We start from the raw sequence: 22,500 nt of genomic DNA on the forward strand, positions 1-22,500 counted from the left end.
TGTCCATGTAACACTGTCCACTGTCTGTCCATGTAACACTGTCCACTGTCTGTCCATGTAACACTGTCCACTGTCTGTCCATGTAACACTGTCCACTGTCTGTCCATGTAACACTGTCCACTGTCTGTCCATGTAACACTGTCCACTGTCTGTCCATGTAACACTGTCCACTGTCTGTCCATGTAACACTGTCCACTGTCTGTCCATGTAACACTGTTCACTGTCTGTCCATGTAACACTGTTCACTGTCTGTCCATGTAACACTGTCCACTGTCTGTCCATGTAACACTGTTCTCTGTGTGGTTCAAAGGGCTGGGATGCAATAGTGAGTGACCAGCATGTGGCGTGTGATGGTGTGTAGTGTGTGGTGCATGGCGTGTGTGTGGTGTGTGTCGGTGTGTGTGTGGTGTGTGTCAGTGTGTGTGTGGTGTGGTGTGGTGTGTGTCAGTGTGTGTGGTGTGGTGTGGTGTGTGTCAGTGTGTGTGGTGTGGTGTGGTGTGGTGTGTGTCAGTGTGTGTGGTGGGGTGTCTGTACAGAGGGTGTACGGAGGATAAAATGGCGACAGCGTTTTGACTCACAGTCTCTCGAGCTCCTTCAGGTCCTGGAAGGCTCCTCTCTCTATCAGACTGATCTTATTCTCCATCAACTGACTGTGGGGGGGGGGGAGGGGGGGAGGGGAGGGAGAGACGGGGAGAGAGAGTGGGGGTAGGGAGAGAGGAGAGAGACGGGGAGAGAGAGAGAGGGGGAGAGGAGGGTAGAGAGAGGGGAAGATAGAGGGGAGGATAGAGGGGAGGGAGAGAAGAGAGAGACGGGGAGAGAGAGAGGGGAGATATGGGGAAGGGGAGGGAGAGAAGAGAGAGACGGGGAGAGAGAGGGGAGATATGGGGGAGGTGAGAAAGGAGGAGAGGAGAAAAGGGAGGAGAAGGGGAAAAAGAGGGGGAGGGGAGAGAGACAGCAACACAATTAAAAACAACCAAATACTGAGAAAACTAAAAGATAATTACTTGACACGTTGGAAAGAATTTACAAAAAAACAGAGCAAACTAGAATGCTATTTGGCCCTAAACAGAGAGTACACAGTGGCAGAATACCTGACCACTGTGACTGACCCAAACTTAAGGAAAGCTTTGACTATATACAGACTTAGTGAGCATAGCCTTGCTATTGAGAAAGGCCGCCGTAGGCAGACATGGCTCTCAAGAGAAGACAGGCTATGTGCACACTGCCCACAAAATGAGGTGGAAACTGAGCTGCACTTCCTAACTTCCTGCCCAATGTATGACCATATTAGAGACACATATTTCCCTCAAAACAAATCCAATTTTGATAAACTCCCATATCTATTGGATGAAATACCACAGTGTGACATCACAGCAGCAAGATTTGTGACCTGTTGCCTCAAGAAAAGGTCAACCAGTGAAGAACAAACTCCATTGTAAATACAACCCATATTTACGTTTATGTTACCGGTGTAAAATGGCTAGCTAGTTAGCGTTTCAATCGGTGACGTCCCTCGCTGTGAGACCTTGAAGTGCTTGTTCCCCTTGCGTTTCAAGGGCCGCTGCTCTTGTGGAGCGATAGGTAACGATGCTTTGAAGAAGACTGTTGTTGATGTGTTGCAGAGGGTCCCTGGTTCGAGCCCAGGTTGGGGCGAAAGTAACACTTAACTAATTACACATCGTTACATCACTGTATATAGACATCATTTGAAAATGTCTTTATTCTTTTGGAAATGTCTGTGAGTGTAATGTTTACTGTTAAAATGTTAATTGTTTATTTCTCTTTTGTTTATTATCTACTTCACTTGCTTTGCCAATGTTAACATATGTTTCCCCATGTTAATAAATCCCCTTGAATTGAAATGGGATAGAATTGACAAGAGGTTACTTTAGTGTGTTGACAGGACAAGTCCTACATTAACTAGTGTTGACCAAGACGCACGCGCACACACACACACACACACACACACACACACACACACACACACACACACACACACACACACACACACACACACACACACACACACACACACACACACACACACACACACACACACACACACACACACACACACACACACACACACACACACACACACACACACACACAATATATTTTAAGGACATAATCTCTTAGAGGTATGTGAGAAATTCCTACCCCACACTGCCATTCACTTTAAACAGCCCCCCCCCCCCCACCACATAGAGATATCCCCTCCCCCCCAACACCAAACCCAGCAAAAGGAGAAATCCTAAACCTGGAAACATACACTGTAAGAAACCTGTTTCTACAAGACTCTCTCTCTCCTTCTCTCCTTCTCTGAGCTGCATTCCCTCCCTCCGCGGTATCTCTCTCTCCCCTCTCTCTCCTTCTCTCCTTCTCTGAGCTGCATTCCCTCCCTCCGCGGTTACACGTACCCGAACGATATCTCTCTCTGTCTTTCAGTCCTTTCGCTCTCTATCACTTCCTGTGTTGTTTAAATGAGGGTAACACATGTCCCCCGGGGGGGGGGGGCGGCTGGTTAAAATAACTCCCCCAGCCTGACACTTCCCATGTAGATTAACACTGAGGTAGCAACAGATACAGATACAGACTCACTACTTTAACAGCTGCTCTGCTGCCTGCCAGGCCATGGAGACACGGACACACACACACACACACACACACACACACACACACACACACAGCAGCCTTCATTAGGCTACATGACAGACAGACAGACAGCCTTCATTAGGCTACATGACAGACAGACAGCAGCCTTCATTAGGCTACATGACAGACAGACAGCAGCCTTCACTAGGCTACATAACAGACAGACAGACAGCCTTCATTAGGCTACATGACAGACAGACAGCAGCCTTCATTAGACTACATGACAGACAGACAGCAGCCTTCATTAGGCTACATGACAGACAGACAGACAGCAGCCTTCACTAGGCTACATGACAGACAGACAGCAGCCTTCATTAGGCTACATGACAGACAGACAGCAGCCTTCACTAGGCTACATGACAGACAGACAGCAGCCTTCATTAGGCTACATGACAGACAGACAGCAGCCTTCATTAGGCTACATGACAGACAGACAGCTTCCTTCATTAGGCTACATGACAGACAGACAGCAGCCTTCACTAGGTTACATGACAGACAGACAGCAGCCTTCATTAGGCTACATGACAGACAGACAGCAGCCTTCATTAGGCTACATGACAGACAGACAGCAGCCTTCATTAGGCTACATGACAGACAGACAGACAGTAGCCTTCATTAGGCTACATGACAGACAGACAGCAGCCTTCATTAGACTACATGACAGACAGCAGCCTTCATTAGGCTACATGACAGACAGACAGCAGCCTTCATTAGGCTACATGACAGACAGACAGCAGCCTTCATTAGACTACATGACAGACAGACAGCAGCCTTCATTAGGCTACATGACAGACAGACAGACAGCAGCCTTCACTAGGCTACATGACAGACAGACAGCAGCCTTCATTAGGCTACATGACAGACAGACAGCAGCCTTCACTAGGCTACATGCCAGACAGACAGCAGCCTTCATTAGGCTACATGACAGACAGACAGCAGCCTTCATTAGGCTACATGACAGACAGACAGCTTCCTTCATTAGGCTACATGACAGACAGACAGCAGCCTTCACTAGGTTACATGACAGACAGACAGCAGCCTTCATTAGGCTACATGACAGACAGACAGACAGCAGCCTTCATTAGGCTACATGACAGACAGACAGCAGCCTTCATTAGGCTACATGACAGACAGACAGACAGTAGCCTTCATTAGGCTACATGACAGACAGACAGCAGCCTTCATTAGACTACATGACAGACAGCAGCCTTCATTAGGCTACATGACAGACAGACAGCAGCCTTCATTAGGCTACATGACAGACAGACAGACAGCAGTCTTCATTAGGCTACATGACAGACAGACAGCAGTCTTCATTAGGCTACATGACAGACAGACAGCAGCCTTCATTAGGCTACATGACAGACAGACAGTTGAAGTCGGAAGTTTACAAACACCTTAGCCAAATATATTTAAACTCCGTTTTCACAATTCCTGACATTTAATCCTTGTAAAAATTCCCTGTCTTAGGTCAGTTAGGATCACCACTTTATTTTAAGAATGTGAAATGTCAGAATAATAGTAGAGAGAATGATTTCTTTCAGCTTTTATTTCTTTCATCACATTCCCAGTGGGTCAGAAGTTTACATACACTCAATTAGTATTTGGTAGCATTGCCTTTAAATTCTTTAACTTGGGTCAAATGTTTTGGGTAGCCTTCCACAAGCTTCCCACAATAAGTTGGGTGAATGTTGGCCCATTCCTCCTGACAGAGCTGGTGTAACTAAGTTATTAGGTTTGTATGCCTCCTTGCTCGCACACGCTTTTTCAGTTCTGTCCACAAATTTTTTATAGGATTGAGGTCAGGGCTTGGACACTCCAATAGCTTGACTTTGTTGTCCTTAAGCATTAGGCTTTTGCCACAACTTTGGAAGTATGCTTGGGGTCATTGTCCATTTGGAAGACCTATTTGCAACCAAGCTTTAACTTCCTGACTGATGTCTTGAGATGTTGCTTCAATATATCCACCTAATTGTCCATCCTCATGATGCCATCTATTTTGTGAAGTGCACCAGTCCCTCCTGCAGCAAAGGACCCCCACAGCATGATACTGTCACCCCCGTGCTTCACGGTTGGGATGGTGTTCTTCGACTTGCAAGCCTCCCCCTTTTTCCTCCAAACATAACAATGGTCATTATGGCCAAACAGTTCTATTTTTGTTTCATCAGACCAGAGGACATTTCTCCCAAAAGTACGATCTTTGTCCCCATGTGCAATTGCAAACCGTAGTCTGGCTTTTTCATGGCGGTTTTGGAGCAGTGGCTTCTTCTTTGCTGATTGGCCTTTCAGGTTATGTCGATATAGGACTAATTTTACTGTGGATATAGATACTTTTGTACCTGGTTCCTCCAGCATCTTCACAAGGTCCTTTGCTGTTGTTCTGGGATTGATTTGTGACGGCTGCGTGGTCCCATGGTGTTTATACTTGTTTATAAGGTGGTACCTTCAGGCGTTTGGAAATTGCTCCCAAGGATGAACCAGACTTGTGGAGGTCTGGATTTTTTTTTCTGAGGTCTTGGCTGATTTCTTTTGATTTTCCCATGTCAAGCAAAAAGACACCTCCAATTGACTCAAATGATGTCAATTAGCCTATTAGAAGCTTCTGAAGCCATGACACAATTTTCTGGAATTTTCCAAGCTGTTTAAAGGCACTGTCAACTTAGTGTATATAAACTTGACCCACTGCAATTGTGACATTGAATTATAAGTGAAATAATCTGTCTGTAAACAATTGTTGTAAAAATGTACTTGTGTGATGCACAAAGTAGATGTCTTAATTAACGATGAAGGGTTTGGATCCTGAGACCACTCGGAAATAAATCTTAAATCACCAAAGTTTTATTAAAATATAAAGTTTGAGAGGATTAAACAGTGAGCCGATATTCCCTTTTTAACCATGCAGGAGGCAGACCCACATTATTTTAACCATGCAGGAGTCAGGCCCACATTATTTTAACCATGCAGGAGTCAGGCCCACATTATTTTAACCATGCAGGAGTCAGGCCCACATTATTTTAACCATGCAGGAGTCAGGCCCACATTATTTTAACCATGCAGGAGTCAGGCCCACATTATTTTAACCATGCAGGAGGCAGGCCCACATTATTTTAACCATGCAGGAGGCAGGCCCGCGTTATTTTAACCATGCAGGAGGCAGGCCCATATTATTTTAACCATGCAGGAGGCAGGACCACGTTATTTTAACCATGCAGGAGGCCGGCCCACGTTATTTTAACCATGCAGGAGGCAGGCCCACGTTATTTTAACCATGCAGGAGGCAGGCCCATGTTATTTTAACCATGCAAGAGGCAGACCCACGTTATTTTAACCATGCAGGAGGCAGGCCCACATTATTTTATCCCATGCAGGAGGCTGGCCCACGTTATTTTAATCATGCAGGAGGCAGACCCATATTATTTTAACCATGCAGGAGGCAGGACCCACATCATTTTAACCATGCAGGAGGCAGACCCATATTATTTTAACCATGCAGGAGGCAGGCCCACGTTATTTTAACCATGCAGGAGGCAGGCCCACATTATTTTAACCATGCAGGAGGCAGGCCCACATTATTTTAGCCATGAAGGAGGCAGACCCACATTATTTTAACCATGCAGGAGGCAGGCCCATATTATTTTAACCATGCAGGAGGCAGACCCACATTATTTTAACCATGCAGGAGGCCGGCCAATGTTATTTTAACCATGCAGGAGGCAGGCCCATATTTTTTTAACCATGCAGGAGGCAGCCCCACATTATTTTAACCATGCAGGAGGCAGGCCCACTATTTTAACCATGCAGGAGGCCGGCCCATATTATTTTAACCATGCAGGAGGCAGGTCCACATTACTTTAACCATGCATGAGGCAGGCCCATATTATTTGAACCATGCAGGAGGCAGTCCCATATTATTTTAACCATGCAGGAGGCAGGCACATATTATTTTAACCATGTAGGAGACAGGCCTATATTATTTTTTACCATGCAGGAGGAAGGCCCACATTACTTTAACCATGCAGGAGGCAGGCCCACATTATTTTAACCATGCAGGAGGCAGGCCCATATTATTTTAACCATGCAGGAGACAGGCCCACATTATTTGAACCATGCAGGAGACAGGCCCACATTATTTTAACCATGCAGGAGGCAGTCCCATATTATTTTTTACCATGCAGGAGGCAGTCCCATATTATTTTAACCATGCAGGAGGCAGACCCACATTATTTTAACCATGCAGGAGGCCCACATTATTTTAACCATGCAGGAGGCTGGCCCACATTATTTTAACCATGCAGGAGGCAGGCCCACATTATTTTAACCATGCAGGAGGAAGGCCCATATTATTTTAGCCATGCAGGAGGCAAGCACATATCATCTTAGCCATGCAGGAGGCAGACCCATATTATCTTAGCCATGCAGGAGGCCCACATTATTTTAACCATGCAGGAGACAGGCCCACATTATTTTAACCATGCAGGAGGCAGTCCCATATTATTTTTTACCATGCAGGAGGCAGTCCCATATTATTTTAACCATGCAGGAGGCAGACCCACATTATTTTAACCATGCAGGAGGCCCACATTATTTTAACCATGCAGGAGGCTGGCCCACATTATTTTAACCATGCAGGAGGCAGGCCCACATTATTTTAACCATGCAGGAGGAAGGCCCATATTATTTTAGCCATGCAGGAGGCAAGCACATATCATCTTAGCCATGCAGGAGGCAGACCCATATTATCTTAGCCATGCAGGAGGCAGACCCATATTATCTTAGCCATGCAGGAGGCAGACCCATATTATCTTAGCCATGCAGGAGGCAGACCCATATTATCTTAGCCATGCAGGAGGCAGGTCCATATTATCTTAGCCATGCAGGAGGCAGACCCATATTATCTTAGCCATGCAGGAGGCAGGTCCATATTATCTTAGCCATGCAGGAGGCAGGCCCATATTATCTTAGTCATGCAGGAGGCAGACCCATATTATCTTGGCCATGCAGGAGGCAGACACACATTATTTTAACCATGCAGGAGGCAGACCCACATTATTTGAACCATGCAGGAGGCAGGCCCACATTATTTTAACCATGCAGGAGACAGGCACATATTATTTTAAGCATGCAGGAGGCAGACCCATATTATCTTAGCCATGCAGGAGGCAGACCCATATTATTTTAACCATGCAGGAGGCAGGCCCATATTATCTTAGCCATGCAGGAGGCAGACCCATATTATCTTGGCCATGCAGGTCCCGTTTTAAACGTGCATAAAACCCTCTCCATTATTTAGGCTACGTGTCCAAGCCCATCATGAAACGAGAGACGAGAACCCCCGGTGAACACCAGATAACCTTGTATTTAAAACGTGATCTGTAACCCCGTTTAATTTGAATTACAACCTCACTTACTAGAACGATTCAACTTCCTGGTTTAACGGCGACAGCGTCTGTGACGCAACTTTCCCAAGGGAGAGAGAGATGTGTGAACACGACGTGATCTGTAAGAGGGGTTCTGATTGTGTTCATAAACCACAGTGTCTATTTAGGAGCAGTGGGACGGGTGAGGGAGACATTCGACCCTCTCTATTCATAGAGGATCTCTGTCCAGCTACTGTGAACAGCGTGGAAGCGCTTGCAACCCTCCATAGTCTGCATCGTTTTAATTATTATATCCCCAATGGAGGGGGGGGGGGGGATGATGGTGCCTGTAAATGTGACATAATCTAATTAAAACAAGTTGTAAAGTGATTTTGTTTAGAATATAAATGGAAATTATTCGTTCTCTTTTTTTTTGGCCTTTTTGGGGGGGGGCTTTTTTTAGGCCTTATAAATAATGAAGGTAATCTTGCTTAATGGCCTAGCCCCTATATCAGTGTGAATGCTTATTGACAGTGTTTGGCATGTCCACGACCAGCTAGCCTGGAGTCAGACCTGGAGTCAGACCTGGAGTCAGACCTGGAGTCAGACCTGGAGTCAGACCTGGAGTCAGACCTGGAGTCAGACCTGGAGTCAGACCTGGAGTCAGACCTGGAGTCAGACCTGGAGTCACACAGACCTGGAGTCAAGTCTTTGTAGGCTTTATTCAGCTACTGGAGAGGCTCAGAGAGACTCAGAGAGACTCAGAGAGGCTCAGAGAGACTCAGAGAGACTCGGAATTTGATGTTTTTGTTGGTCCCCAGGACGTCGGGAGACTCTGTCAAAACCGTCCACTACGGTCAAAAATAATCCCACTAAACCATCCACCCACAATGAGCTAGCATGGACGGACAGCCTTAAACCTGCAGTCTATGGAACAGCAGCTCCCTGCGTATCCCACTAAACCATCCATCCACAATGAGCTAGCATGGCCAGACAGCCTTAAACCTGCAGTCTATGGACTCCCTGCTTATCCCACTACACCATCCATCCACAATGAGCTAGCATGGCCAGACAGCCTTAAACCTGCAGTCTGTGGAACAGGAGCTCCCTGCTTATCCCACTACATCATCCATCCACAATGAGCTAGCATGGCCAGACAGCCTTAAACCTGCAGTCTATGGACTCCCTGCTTATCCCACTACACCATCCATCCACAATGAGCTAGCATGGCCAGACAGCCTTAAACCTGCAGTCTATGGACTCCCTGCTTATCCCACTACACCATCCATCCACAATGAGCTAGCATGGCCAGACAGCCTTAAACCTGCAGTCTGTGGAACAGGAGCTCCCTGCTTATCCCACTACATCATCCATCCACAATGAGCTAGCATGGCCAGACAGCCTTAAACCTGCAGTCTATGGAACAGGAGCTCCCTGCTTATCCTACTACACCATCCATCCACAATGAGCTAGCATGGCCAGACAGCCTTAAACCTGCAGTCTGTGGAACAGGAGCTCCCTGCTTATCCCACTACATCATCCATCCACAATGAGCTAGCATGGCCAGACAGCCTTAAACCTGCAGTCTATGGAACAGGAGCTCCCTGCTTATCCTACTACACCATCCATCCACAATGAGCTAGCATGGCCAGACAGCCTTAAACCTGCAGTCTATGGAACAGGAGCTCCCTGCTTATCCCACTACACCATCCATCCACAATGAGCTAGCATGGCCAGACAGCCTTAAACCTGCAGTCTATGGAACAGGAGCTCCCTGCTTATCCCACTACACCATCCATCCACAATGAGCTAGCATGGCAAGACAGCCTTAAACCTGCAGTCTATGGAACAGGAGCTCCCTGCTTATCCCACTACACCATCCATCCACAATGAGCTAGCATGGCCAGACAGCCTTAAACCTGCAGTCTATGGAACAGGAGCTCCCTGCTTATCCCACTACACCATCCATCCACAATGAGCTAGCATGGCCAGACAGCCTTAAACCTGCAGTCTATGGAACAGGAGCTCCCTGCTTATCCCACTACACCATCCATCCACAATGAGCTAGCATGGCCAGACAGCCTTAAACCTGCAGTCTGTGGAACAGGAGCTCCCTGCTTATCCCACTACACCATCCATCCACAATGAGCTAGCATGGCCAGACAGCCTTAAACCTGCAGTCTGTGGAACAGCAGCTCCCTGCTTATCCCACTACACCATCCATCCACAATGAGCTAGCATGGCCAGACAGCCTTAAACCTGCAGTCTATGGAACAGGAGCTCCCTGCGTATCCCACTACACCATCCATCCACAATGAGCTAGCATGGCCAGACAGCCTTAAACCTGCAGTCTATGGAACAGGACACCACTACTTATCCCATTACACCATCCATCCGCAATGAGCTAGCATGGCCGGACATATTTAATGGCTGAACTGCACCCTGGGAGTTCTTTTTCTTGTTTAACCCAATCCTTCATCCTTAACCAATCAGGAAATGAATGCCTGAATTGTTAACCAATCAGGAAATGAATGCCTGAATTGTTAACCAATCAGGAAATGAATGCCTGAATTGTTAACCAATCAGGAAATGAATGCCTGAATTGTTAACCAATCAGGAAATGAATGCCTGAATTGTTAACCAATCAGGAAATGAATGCCTGAATTGTTAACCAATCAGGAAATGAATGCCTGAATTGTTAACCAATCAGGAAATGAATGCCTGAATTGTTAACCAATCAGGAAATGAATGCCTGAATTGTTAACCAATCAGGAAATGAATGCCTGAATTGTTAACCAATCAGGAAATGAATGCCTGAATTGTTAACCAATCAGGAAATGAATGCCTGAATTGTTAACCAATCAGGAAATTAATGCCTGAATTGTTAACCAATCAGGAAATGAATGCCTGAATTGTTAACCAATCAGGAAATGAATTCCTGAATTGTTAACCAATCGGAAATGAATGCCTGAATTGTTAACCAATCGGAAATGAACGCCAGAAGTTAAGCCTAGAGTTGTTTGTGTATACCAAACAATGAACCCTTTTAAATTTAACCCAGTTGGAAAGTAATGCCTTAATTTAACAGTACAGTTCAGTATCTGCGTGCCTCATATAAAACGTCTGGAGCTCATTGTGTCAGCCGTGTCTCTACATGGACAGGACATCGCCACTGGAGGAATCTTTGAGTGGTATTACCGTCAAGTAGTATGGGGTTTGTTAGAGGGGGCCGGGGGAGGGGGGGGCCGGGGGAGGGGTGGGGTGGGGTGTTGTTGACTGGCTGGCTGGTTTAATCTGCCAGCTCCCGCTCTAAAGGGTCATGAGTTCAATCTCATTGACAGGCTTTCATTTTTTTTCTCCATTTCTTTTTTGTTGTTGTTGAAATTTGAGGTTTGGAGCAATTTAGAAATATGGAAAAACGTCTAATTTTGCACTGAGACTGTGATAACTTGTTGACAGGCTATAACGTTATACATCAATGTGGAAAAACGTCTAATTCTGCACTGAGACTGTGATAACTTGTTGACAGGCTATAACGTTATACATCAATGTGGAAAAACGTCTAATTCTGCACTGAGACTGTGATAACTTGTTGACAGGCTATAACGTTATACATCAATGTGGAAAAACGTCTAATTCTGCACTGAGACTGTGATAACTTGTTGACAGGCTATAACGTTATACATCAACACGGCTAAACAGTAGCCTTCAGCCCTGTTTATAACCCGTTTATAGGCTACTGAACACGCCTTGTATAAATGTGATGTTATAGCCTGTCAACAAGTTATCACAGTCTCAAGTGCAGAATTAGACGTTTTTCTATAACGTTATACATCAACACGGCTAAACAGTAGCCTTCAGCCCTGTTTATAACCCGTTTATAGGCTACTGAACACGCCTTGTATAAAGGCCCCTTAGTCTACAAATGCTGACAAATATCTAAGTCTGTTTTTGTACTACAAACAATTTATTTTCCGATCACTTCGTTGTGATGACTCGGCGATAAAACCTTATATTCATTTATTAATAACGGCAGCTTTCGACAAACATTGAATCATTACAGTGTTTCCATATGAATGATCTGTTGTCAAATCGTGAAGTCTCAAGTTGTAAAGGTTTGTCCCGTTGTAATAACTAAAGCCGAGTACTTACAGCACACGCAGATTCCTCAGTCCAGCGAAGTCGGCCTTGGTGATTTTAGTCAGATTGTTAGCGTTCAGATCCCTGGAGAAACAAGACGACACCATGAGTTACAATATGGACAAATAAAATAAAAAGAAACAATCATTCATATTTATTAAACATGTTCTAAAAACAGATTTGAATAAAAAACACAACCTTCACTTCACCGTTATATTATCACCCTGGTTATTGACTTTAGTTAGGCCACAATTAAACGACTGTATACAAAACGACGGGGGAGAATCTCAGGATACAGATGGACCTGTTCATCTCTCCATTACAGATGAGAGAAGTCCGGCTATGAAACGACGCGCTGCTTAAAGGGATGACGAGAGAAGTCCGCCTATGAAACGACGCGCTGCTTAAAGGGATGACGAGAGAAGTCCGCCTATGAAACGACGCGCTGCTTAAAGGGATGACGAGAGAAGTCCGCCTATGAAACGACGCGCTGCTTAAAGGGATGACGAGAGAAGTCCGCCTATGAAACGATACGCTGCTTAAAGGGATGACGAGAGAAGTCCGCCCATGAAACGATACGCTGATTAAAGGGATGACGAGAGAAGTCCGCCTATGAAACGATACGCTGCTTAAAGGGATGACGAGAGAAGTCCGCCTATGAAACGATGCGCTGCTTAAAGGGATGACGAGAGAAGTCCGCCTATGAAACGATACGCTGATTAAAGGGATGACGAGAGAAGTCCGCCTATGAAACGACGCGCTGCTTAAAGGGATGACGAGAGAAGTCCGCCTATGAAACGACGCGCTGCTTAAAGGGATGACGAGAGAAGTCCGCCTATGAAACGACGCGCTGCTTAAAGGGATGACGAGAGAAGTCCGCCTATGAAACGACGCGCTGCTTAAAGGGATGACGAGAGAAGTCCGCCTATGAAACGATACGCTGCTTAAAGGGATGACGAGAGAAGTCCGCCTATGAAACGATGCGCTGCTTAAAGGGATGACGAGAGAAGTCCGCCTATGAAACGATGCGCTGCTTAAAGGGATGACGAGAGAAGTCCGCCTATGAAACGATGCGCTGCTTAAAGGGATGACGAGAGAAGTCCGCCTATGAAACGATGCGCTGCTTAAAGGGATGACGAGAGAAGTCCGCCTATGAAACGATGCGCTGCTTAAAGGGATGACGAGAGAAGTCCGCCTATGAAACGATACGCTGATTAAAGGGATGACGAGAGAAGTCCGCCTATGAAACGATGCGCTGCTTAAAGGGATGACGAGAGAAGTCCGCCTATGAAACGATAGGCTGCTTAAAGGGATGACGAGAGAAGTCCGCCTATGAAACGATGCGCTGCTTAAAGGGATGACGAGAGAAGTCCGCCTATGAAACGATGCGCTGCTTAAAGGGATGACGAGAGAAGTCCGCCTATGAAACGATACGCTGATTAAAGGGATGACGAGAGAAGTCCGCCTATGAAACGATGCGCTGCTTAAAGGGATGACGAGAGAAGTCCGCCTATGAAACGACGCGCTGCTTAAAGGGATGACGAGAGAAGTCCGCCTATGAAACGACGCGCTGCTTAAAGGGATGACGAGAGAAGTCCGCCTATGAAACGATGCGCTGCTTAAAGGGATGACGAGAGAAGTCCGCCTATGAAATGATGCGCTGCTTAAAGGGATGACGAGAGAAGTCCGCCTATGAAACGATACGCTGATTAAAGGGATGACGAGAGAAGTCCGCCTATGAAACGATGCGCTGCTTAAAGGGATGACGAGAGAAGTCCGCCTATGAAACGATGCGCTGCTTAAAGGGATGACGAGAGAAGTCCGCCTATGAAACGATGCGCTGCTTAAAGGGATGACGAGAGAAGTCCGCCTATGAAACGATGCGCTGCTTAAAGGGATGACGAGAGAAGTCCGCCTATGAAACGACGCGCTGCTTAAAGGGATGACGAGAGAAGTCCGCCTATGAAACGATGCGCTGCTTAAAGGGATGACGAGAGAAGTCCGCCTATGAAACGATACGCTGCTTAAAGGGATGACGAGAGAAGTCCGCCTATGAAACGATGCGCTGCTTAAAGGGATGACGAGAGAAGTCCGCCTATGAAACGATGCGCTGCTTAAAGGGATGACGAGAGAAGTCCGCCTATGAAACGATGCGCTGCTTAAAGGGATGACGAGAGAAGTCCGCCTATGAAACGATGCGCTGCTTAAAGGAAGGTGTTTAAGTTTAAATTGTAGGAGGCTACTTTGGGAGATCATTAGTTCAATCTGCTGACGGCTAAATGAAAATGTTTTAGTGTGACCTAACAAAATCACATCAATCTCCACAGCGGGTAGAAAACAAAAACAATCCTACAGGCTTTATTAACTTAACAGTAAATTCACTGAATCCGTTTTTGATTAGTTCGAGCTGTGTGTGTGTGTGTGTGTGTGTGTGTGTTAGTGTGTGTGTGTGTGTGTGTGTTCCAACAGCCCGAGACGTCAAACATAAACCCATAGCTTCATGAACCGCTTACCGAATTTAAACGGACCAAGTTAATTAACTGTCCGTTACCAATGGTTCCAGTCTCTGCGCCATTTCTTTTAATTATCATCTATAAAAACGAGCCACAAGGTTATTTTGTGGTTCTGTCGTGAACCACTTCACCAGAATGACTTATTTTGGAGAATTCTGTTGTAGGACTTTTTACAGCAGATAATAGCATCAATATATTATGATAATGGCTGGCTATAATCAGTGTTTCCCAACCTTTTTAGGTTACTGTATCACCTACTGACTGTTGCTCTGCCCGGAGGTACCCCGGAAGTACCCCTTTTACCAGCAACCCTAATCTCCCATGAGTCTTCTCCAGTACAACCTGTGACTACGGTCCTGATACCCCTGGTCTATATTATAGACTTCAGGGAGGGTAAACAATAAACCCTATATAGTGACTACAGTCCTGATACCCCTGGTCTATATTATAGACTTCAGGGTAGACAATAAACCCTATATAGTGACTACAGTCCTGATACCCCTGGTCTATATTATAGACTTCAGGGAGGGTAAACAATAAACCCTATATAGTGACTACAGTCCTGATACCCCTGGTCTATATTATAGACTTCAGGGTAGACAATAAACCCTATATAGTGACTACAGTCCTGATACCCCTGGTCTATATTATAGACTTCAGGGTAGACAATAAACCCTATATAGTAATTACAGTCCTGATACCCCTGGTCTATATTATAGACTTCAGGGAGGGTAAACAATAAACCCTATATAGTGACTACAGTCCTGATACCCCTGGTCTATATTATAGACTTCAGGGAGGGTAAACAATAAACCCTATATAGTGACTACAGTCCTGATACCCCTGGTCTATATTATAGACTTCAGGGAGGGTAGACAATAAACCCTATATAGTGACTACAGTCCTGATACCCCTGGTCTATATTATAGACTTCAGGGAGGGTAAACAATAAACCCTATATAGTGACTACAGTCCTGATACCCCTGGTCTATATTATAGACTTCAGGGAGGGGAAACAATAAACCCTATATAGTGACTACAGTCCTGATACCCCTGGTCTATATTATAGACTTCAGGGTAGACAATAAACCCTATATAGTGACTACGGTCCTGATACCCCTGGTCTATATTATAGACTTCAGGGAGGGTAAACAATAAACCCTATATAGTGACTACAGTCCTGATACCCCTGGTCTATATTATAGACTTCAGGGTAAACAATAAACCCTATATAGTGACTACAGTCCTGATACCCCTGGTCTATATTATAGACTTCAGGGTAAACAATAAACCCTATATAGTGACTACAGTCCTGATACCCCTGGTCTATATTATAGACTTCAGGGAGGGGAGACAATAAACCCTATATAGTGACTACAGTCCTGATACCCCTGGTCTATATTATAGACTTCAGGGAGGGTAAACAATAAACCCTATATAGTGACTACAGTCCTGATACCCCTGGTCTATATTATAGACTTCAGGGTAGACAATAAACCCTATATAGTGACTACAGTCCTGATACCCCTGGTCTATATTATAGACTTCAGGGAGGGGAGACAATAAACCCTATATAGTGACTACAGTCCTGATACCCCTGGTCTATATTATAGACTTCAGGGAGGGTAAACAATAAACCCTATATAGTGACTACAGTCCTGATACCCCTGGTCTATATTATAGACTTCAGGGTAAACAATAAACCCTATATAGTGACTACAGTCCTGATACCCCTTGTCTATATTATAGACTTCAGGGTAAACAATAAACCCTATATAGTGACTACAGTCCTGATACCCCTGGTCTATATTATAGACTTCAGGGTAAACAATAAACCATATATAGTGACTACAGTCCTGATACCCCTGGTCTATATTATAGACTTCAGGGTAAACAATAAACCCTATATAGTGACTACAGTCCTGATACCCCTGGTCTATATTATAGACTTCAGGGAGGGTAAACAATAAACCCTATATAGTGACTACAGTCCTGATACCCCTGGTCTATATTATAGACTTCAGGGAGGGTAAACAATAAACCCTATATAGTGACTACAGTCCTGATACCCCTGGTCTATATTATAGACTTCAGGGAGGGGAGACAATAAACCCTATATAGTGACTACAGTCCTGATACCCCTGGTCTATATTATAGACTTCAGGGAGGGTAAACAATAAACCCTATATAGTGACTACAGTCCTGATACCCCTGGTCTATATTATAGACTTCAGGGAGGGGAGACAATAAACCCTATATAGTGACTACAGTCCTGATACCCCTGGTCTATATTATAGACTTCAGGGAGGGTAAACAATAAACCCTATATAGTGACTACAGTCCTGATACCCCTGGTCTATATTATAGACTTCAGGGGAGACAATAAACCCTATATAGTGACTACAGTCCTGATACCCCTGGTCTATATTATAGACTTCAGGGTAGACAATAAACCCTATATAGTGACTACAGTCCTGATACCCCTGGTCTATATTATAGACTTCAGGGTAGACAATAAACCCTATATAGTGACTACAGTCCTGATACCCCTGGTCTATATTATAGACTTCAGGGTAGACAATAAACCCTATATAGTGACTACAGTCCTGATACCCCTGGTCTATATTATAGACTTCAGGGTAGACAATAAACCCTATATAGTAATTACAGTCCTGATACCCCTGGTCTATATTATAGACTTCAGGGAGGGTAAACAATAAACCCTATATAGTGACTACAGTCCTGATACCCCTGGTCTATATTATAGACTTCAGGGAGGGTAAACAATAAACCCTATATAGTGACTACAGTCCTGATACCCCTGGTCTATATTATAGACTTCAGGGAGGGGAAACAATAAACCCTATATAGTGACTACAGTCCTGATACCCCTGGTCTATATTATAGACTTCAGGGTAGACAATAAACCCTATATAGTGACTACGGTCCTGATACCCCTGGTCTATATTATAGACTTCAGGGAGGGTAAACAATAAACCCTATATAGTGACTACAGTCCTGATACCCCTGGTCTATATTATAGACTTCAGGGTAAACAATAAACCCTATATAGTGACTACAGTCCTGATACCCCTGGTCTATATTATAGACTTCAGGGTAAACAATAAACCCTATATAGTGACTACAGTCCTGATACCCCTGGTCTATATTATAGACTTCAGGGAGGATAAACAATAAACCCTATATAGTGACTACAGTCCTGATACCCCTGGTCTATATTATAGACTTCAGGGTAAACAATAAACCCTATATAGTGACTACAGTCCTGATACCCCTGGTCTATATTATAGACTTCAGGGTAAACAATAAACCCTATATAGTGACTACAGTCCTGATACCCCTGGTCTATATTATAGACTTCAGGGAGGGTAAACAATAAACCCTATATAGTGACTACAGTCCTGATACCCCTGGTCTATATTATAGACTTCAGGGGAGACAATAAACCCTATATATTGACTACAGTCCTGATACCCCTGGTCTATATTATAGACTTCAGGGTAAACAATAAACCCTATATAGTGACTACAGTCCTGATACCCCTGGTCTATATTATAGACTTCAGGGAGGGGAGACAATAAACCCTATATAGTGACTACAGTCCTGATACCCCTGGTCTATATTATAGACTTCAGGGTAAACAATAAACCCTATATAGTGACTACAGTCCTGATACCCCTGGTCTATATTATAGACTTCAGGGTAAACAATAAACCCTATATAGTGACTACAGTCCTGATACCCCTGGTCTATATTATAGACTTCAGGGAGGGTAAACAATAAACCCTATATAGTGACTACAGTCCTGATACCCCTGGTCTATATTATAGACTTCAGGGAGGGTAAACAATAAACCCTATATAGTGACTACAGTCCTGATACCCCTGGTCTATATTATAGACTTCAGGGAGGGTAAACAATAAACCCTATATAGTGACTACAGTCCTGATACCCCTGGTCTATATTATAGACTTCAGGGAGGGGAGACAATAAACCCTATATATTGACTACAGTCCTGATACCCCTGGTCTATATTATAGACTTCAGGGAGGGTAAACAATAAACCCTATATAGTGACTACAGTCCTGATACCCCTGGTCTATATTATAGACTTCAGGGAGGGGAGACAATAAACCCTATATAGTGACTACAGTCCTGATACCCCTGGTCTATATTATAGACTTCAGGGAGGGGAGACAATAAACCCTATATAGTGACTACAGTCCTGATAACCCTGGTCTATATTATAGTCTTCAGGGTAAACAATAAACCCTATATAGTGACTACAGTCCTGATACCCCTGGTCTATATTATAGACTTCAGGGTAAACAATAAACCCTATATAGTGACTACAGTCCTGATACCCCTGGTCTATATTATAGACTTCAGGGAGGGTAAACAATAAACCCTATATAGTGACTACAGTCCTGATACCCCTGGTCTATATTATAGACTTCAGGGAGGGTAAACAATAAACCCTATATAGTGACTACAGTCCTGATACCCCTGGTCTATATTATAGACTTCAGGGAGGGTAAACAATAAACCCTATATAGTGACTACAGTCCTGATACCCCTGGTCTATATTATAGACTTCAGGGAGGGTAAACAATAAACCCTATATAGTGACTACAGTCCTGATACCCCTGGTCTATATTATAGACTTCAGGGTAGACAATAAACCCTATATAGTGACTACAGTCCTGATACCCCTGGTCTATATTATAGACTTCAGGGTAGACAATAAACCCTATATAGTGACTACAGTCCTGATACCCCTGGTCTATATTATAGACTTCAGGGTAGACAATAAACCCTATATAGTGACTACAGTCCTGATACCCCTGGTCTATATTATAGACTTCAGGGAGGGGAGACAATAAACCCTATATAGTGACTACAGTCCTGATACCCCTGGTCTATATTATAGACTTCAGGGAGGGTAAACAATAAACCCTATATAGTGACTACAGTCCTGATACCCCTGGTCTATATTATAGACTTCAGGGAGGGTAAACAATAAACCCTATATAGTGACTACAGTCCTGATACCCCTGGTCTATATTATAGACTTCAGGGAGGGGAGACAATAAACCCTATATAGTGACTACAGTCCTGATACCCCTGGTCTATATTATAGACTTCAGGGTAAACAATAAACCCTATATAGTGACTACAGTCCTGATACCCCTGGTCTATATTATAGACTTCATGGAGGGTAAACAATAAACCCTATATAGTGACTACAGTCCTGATACCCCTGGTCTATATTATAGACTTCAGGGAGGGTAGACAATAAACCCTATATAGTGACTACAGTCCTGATACCCCTGGTCTATATTATAGACTTCAGGGAGGGTAAACAATAAACCCTATATAATGACTACAGTCCTGATACCCCTGGTCTATATTATAGACTTCAGGGAGGGTAAACAATAAACCCTATATAGTGACTACAGTCCTGATACCCCTGGTCTATATTATAGACTTCAGGGAGGGTAAACAATAAACCCTATATAGTGACTACAGTCCTGATACCCCTGGTCTATATTATAGACTTCAGGGTAAACAATAAACCCTATATAGTGACTACAGTCCTGATACCCCTGGTCTATATTATAGACTTCAGGGAGGGTAAACAATAAACCCTATATAGTGACTACAGTCCTGATACCCCTGGTCTATATTATAGACTTCAGGGAGGGGAGACAATAAACCCTATATAGTGACTACAGTCCTGATACCCCTGGTCTATATTATAGACTTCAGGGTAAACAATAAACCCTATATAGTGACTACAGTCCTGATACCCCTGGTCTATATTATAGACTTCAGGGAGGGTAAACAATAAACCCTATATAGTGACTACAGTCCTGATACCCCTGGTCTATATTATAGACTTCAGGGAGGGTAAACAATAAACCCTATATAGTGACTACAGTCCTGATACCCCTGGTCTATATTATAGACTTCAGGGTAAACAATAAACCCTATATAGTGACTACAGTCCTGATACCCCTGGTCTATATTATAGACTTCAGGGAGGGTAAACAATAAACCCTATATAGTGACTACAGTCCTGATACCCCTGGTCTATATTATAGACTTCAGGGAGGGGAGACAATAAACCCTATATAGTGACTACAGTCCTGATACCCCTGGTCTATATTATAGACTTCAGGGTAAACAATAAACCCTATATAGTGACTACAGTCCTGATACCCCTGGTCTATATTATAGACTTCAGGGAGGGTAAACAATAAACCCTATATAGTGACTACAGTCCTGATACCCCTGGTCTATATTATAGACTTCAGGGTAAACAATAAACCCTATATAGTGACTACAGTCCTGATACCCCTGGTCTATATTATAGACTTCAGGGAGGGTAGACAATAAACCCTATATAGTGACTACAGTCCTGATACCCCTGGTCTATATTATAGACTTCAGGGTAGACAATAAACCCTATATAGTGACTACAGTCCTGATACCCCTGGTCTATATTATAGACTTCAGGGAGGGAAGACAATAAACCCTATATAGTGACTACAGTCCTGATACCCCTGGTCTATATTATAGACTTCAGGGTAGACAATAAACCCTATATAGTGACTACAGTCCTGATACCCCTGGTCTATATTATAGACTTCAGGGTAGACAATAAACCCTATATAGTGACTACAGTCCTGATACCCCTGGTCTATATTATAGACTTCAGGGAGGGGAGACAATAAACCCTATATAGTGACTACAGTCCTGATACCCCTGGTCTATATTATAGACTTCAGGGTAGACAATAAACCCTATATAGTGACTACAGTCCTGATACCCCTGGTCTATATTATAGACTTCAGGGAGGGAAGACAATAAACCCTATATAGTGTCTAAGGCATATACTCACAGTCTCTCTGTGTTGCGTGGTATATTCCTGGGAACGCTGCGGAGACTCTGGCCGTGACAGTCCACAGTAGAGCCGGAACAGGAGCACTGCGCCGGGCATGGCTGGCCTTCTGTCCGGCTGGACAGCTCCAGGACCACCAGGACGACCAGCAGACCGCGACACAGACCCAGAGCTGAGGAGGCAAGGGCCGGAGCAAGGAGGCTCGACCTTAGGGACATTATCACCGCAGTAGTCTACAAAGGAGAAAGGGCCGAGGAGTCACCGAAGGGTCGTAAATCCACCGGAGGAGTAAAATCCCACAAGAACGATTCCAACTCTCTCTCTGTCTGTCTGTTAATTGTGTGTTTGCTCCTCCTCGTTGTTGTGCTTTTAGTAAATACAAAATCACGCCAGAAGAAACCCGCACGTCTGGATGACAGCGGCCTGGGCGGAAAGAGAGAGAGGAAAGGGCGGCAGGCTGGTAGACGGACAACTGGCGCTAGAGCGGCACAAAGTTATTCCACATGGCCGTGGCATGCAGTGCGGTAATCCCCTCCGTGTGAAAGCGATGTATAGACCGTAAACCCAAGACAAACCTCCCTAACGAACCTTTTGGAGAACACACACACTCTCCCTCTCCCACACACACACACCAGGTGAGATTAGACACAAGGCGAGGTGGGTGAGTGATTGGTTGTTGTATTATTAATTCACAGCACGCGCAGAACGAGGAAACGGTATTCGTTTTTTTCCCCCCCTCTCGGTGATCTCGTGCAGGTCAACGTGGCTTGAGGTATTGATTTCCCTTCAGACGTCCGTTTAACACCGGGAAGAGCCCCGTGCTTAGAATCACACTCCGTGTGTGTGTGTGTTGCCGGTGTAAGAGCTCCCCGAGACTGCGTGTTGTGTGTGTGAGAGAGAAGAGAAGAAA

The 22,500-nt window shown here is 44.5% G+C and overlaps 1 protein-coding gene across 6 annotated transcripts in view; it reads right to left on the reverse strand.

Moving 5' to 3' along the window:
• slit2 (slit homolog 2 (Drosophila)) overlaps nt 1-22,500 on the reverse strand; it is a 270,241-nt gene that overhangs the window by 246,960 nt on the left and 781 nt on the right. For all 6 annotated transcript variants that reach the window (XM_071408462.1, XM_071408457.1, XM_071408459.1 and 3 more), the window contains exons 1-3: nt 21,591-22,500; nt 12,165-12,236; nt 579-650 (exon numbers count right to left, since the gene is read on the reverse strand). The exon at nt 21,591-22,500 is cut by the window's right edge and continues 781 nt beyond it. In XM_071408462.1, coding sequence (XP_071264563.1) covers nt 579-650; nt 12,165-12,236; nt 21,591-21,808 — 362 coding nt within the window. In that variant the 5' untranslated portion in view covers nt 21,809-22,500. The remainder of the gene's footprint in view (nt 1-578; nt 651-12,164; nt 12,237-21,590) is intronic.

This window comes from Salvelinus alpinus, chromosome 6 (genome assembly GCF_045679555.1).
Source record: "Salvelinus alpinus chromosome 6, SLU_Salpinus.1, whole genome shotgun sequence".
NCBI lineage: Eukaryota > Metazoa > Chordata > Actinopteri > Salmoniformes > Salmonidae > Salvelinus > Salvelinus alpinus.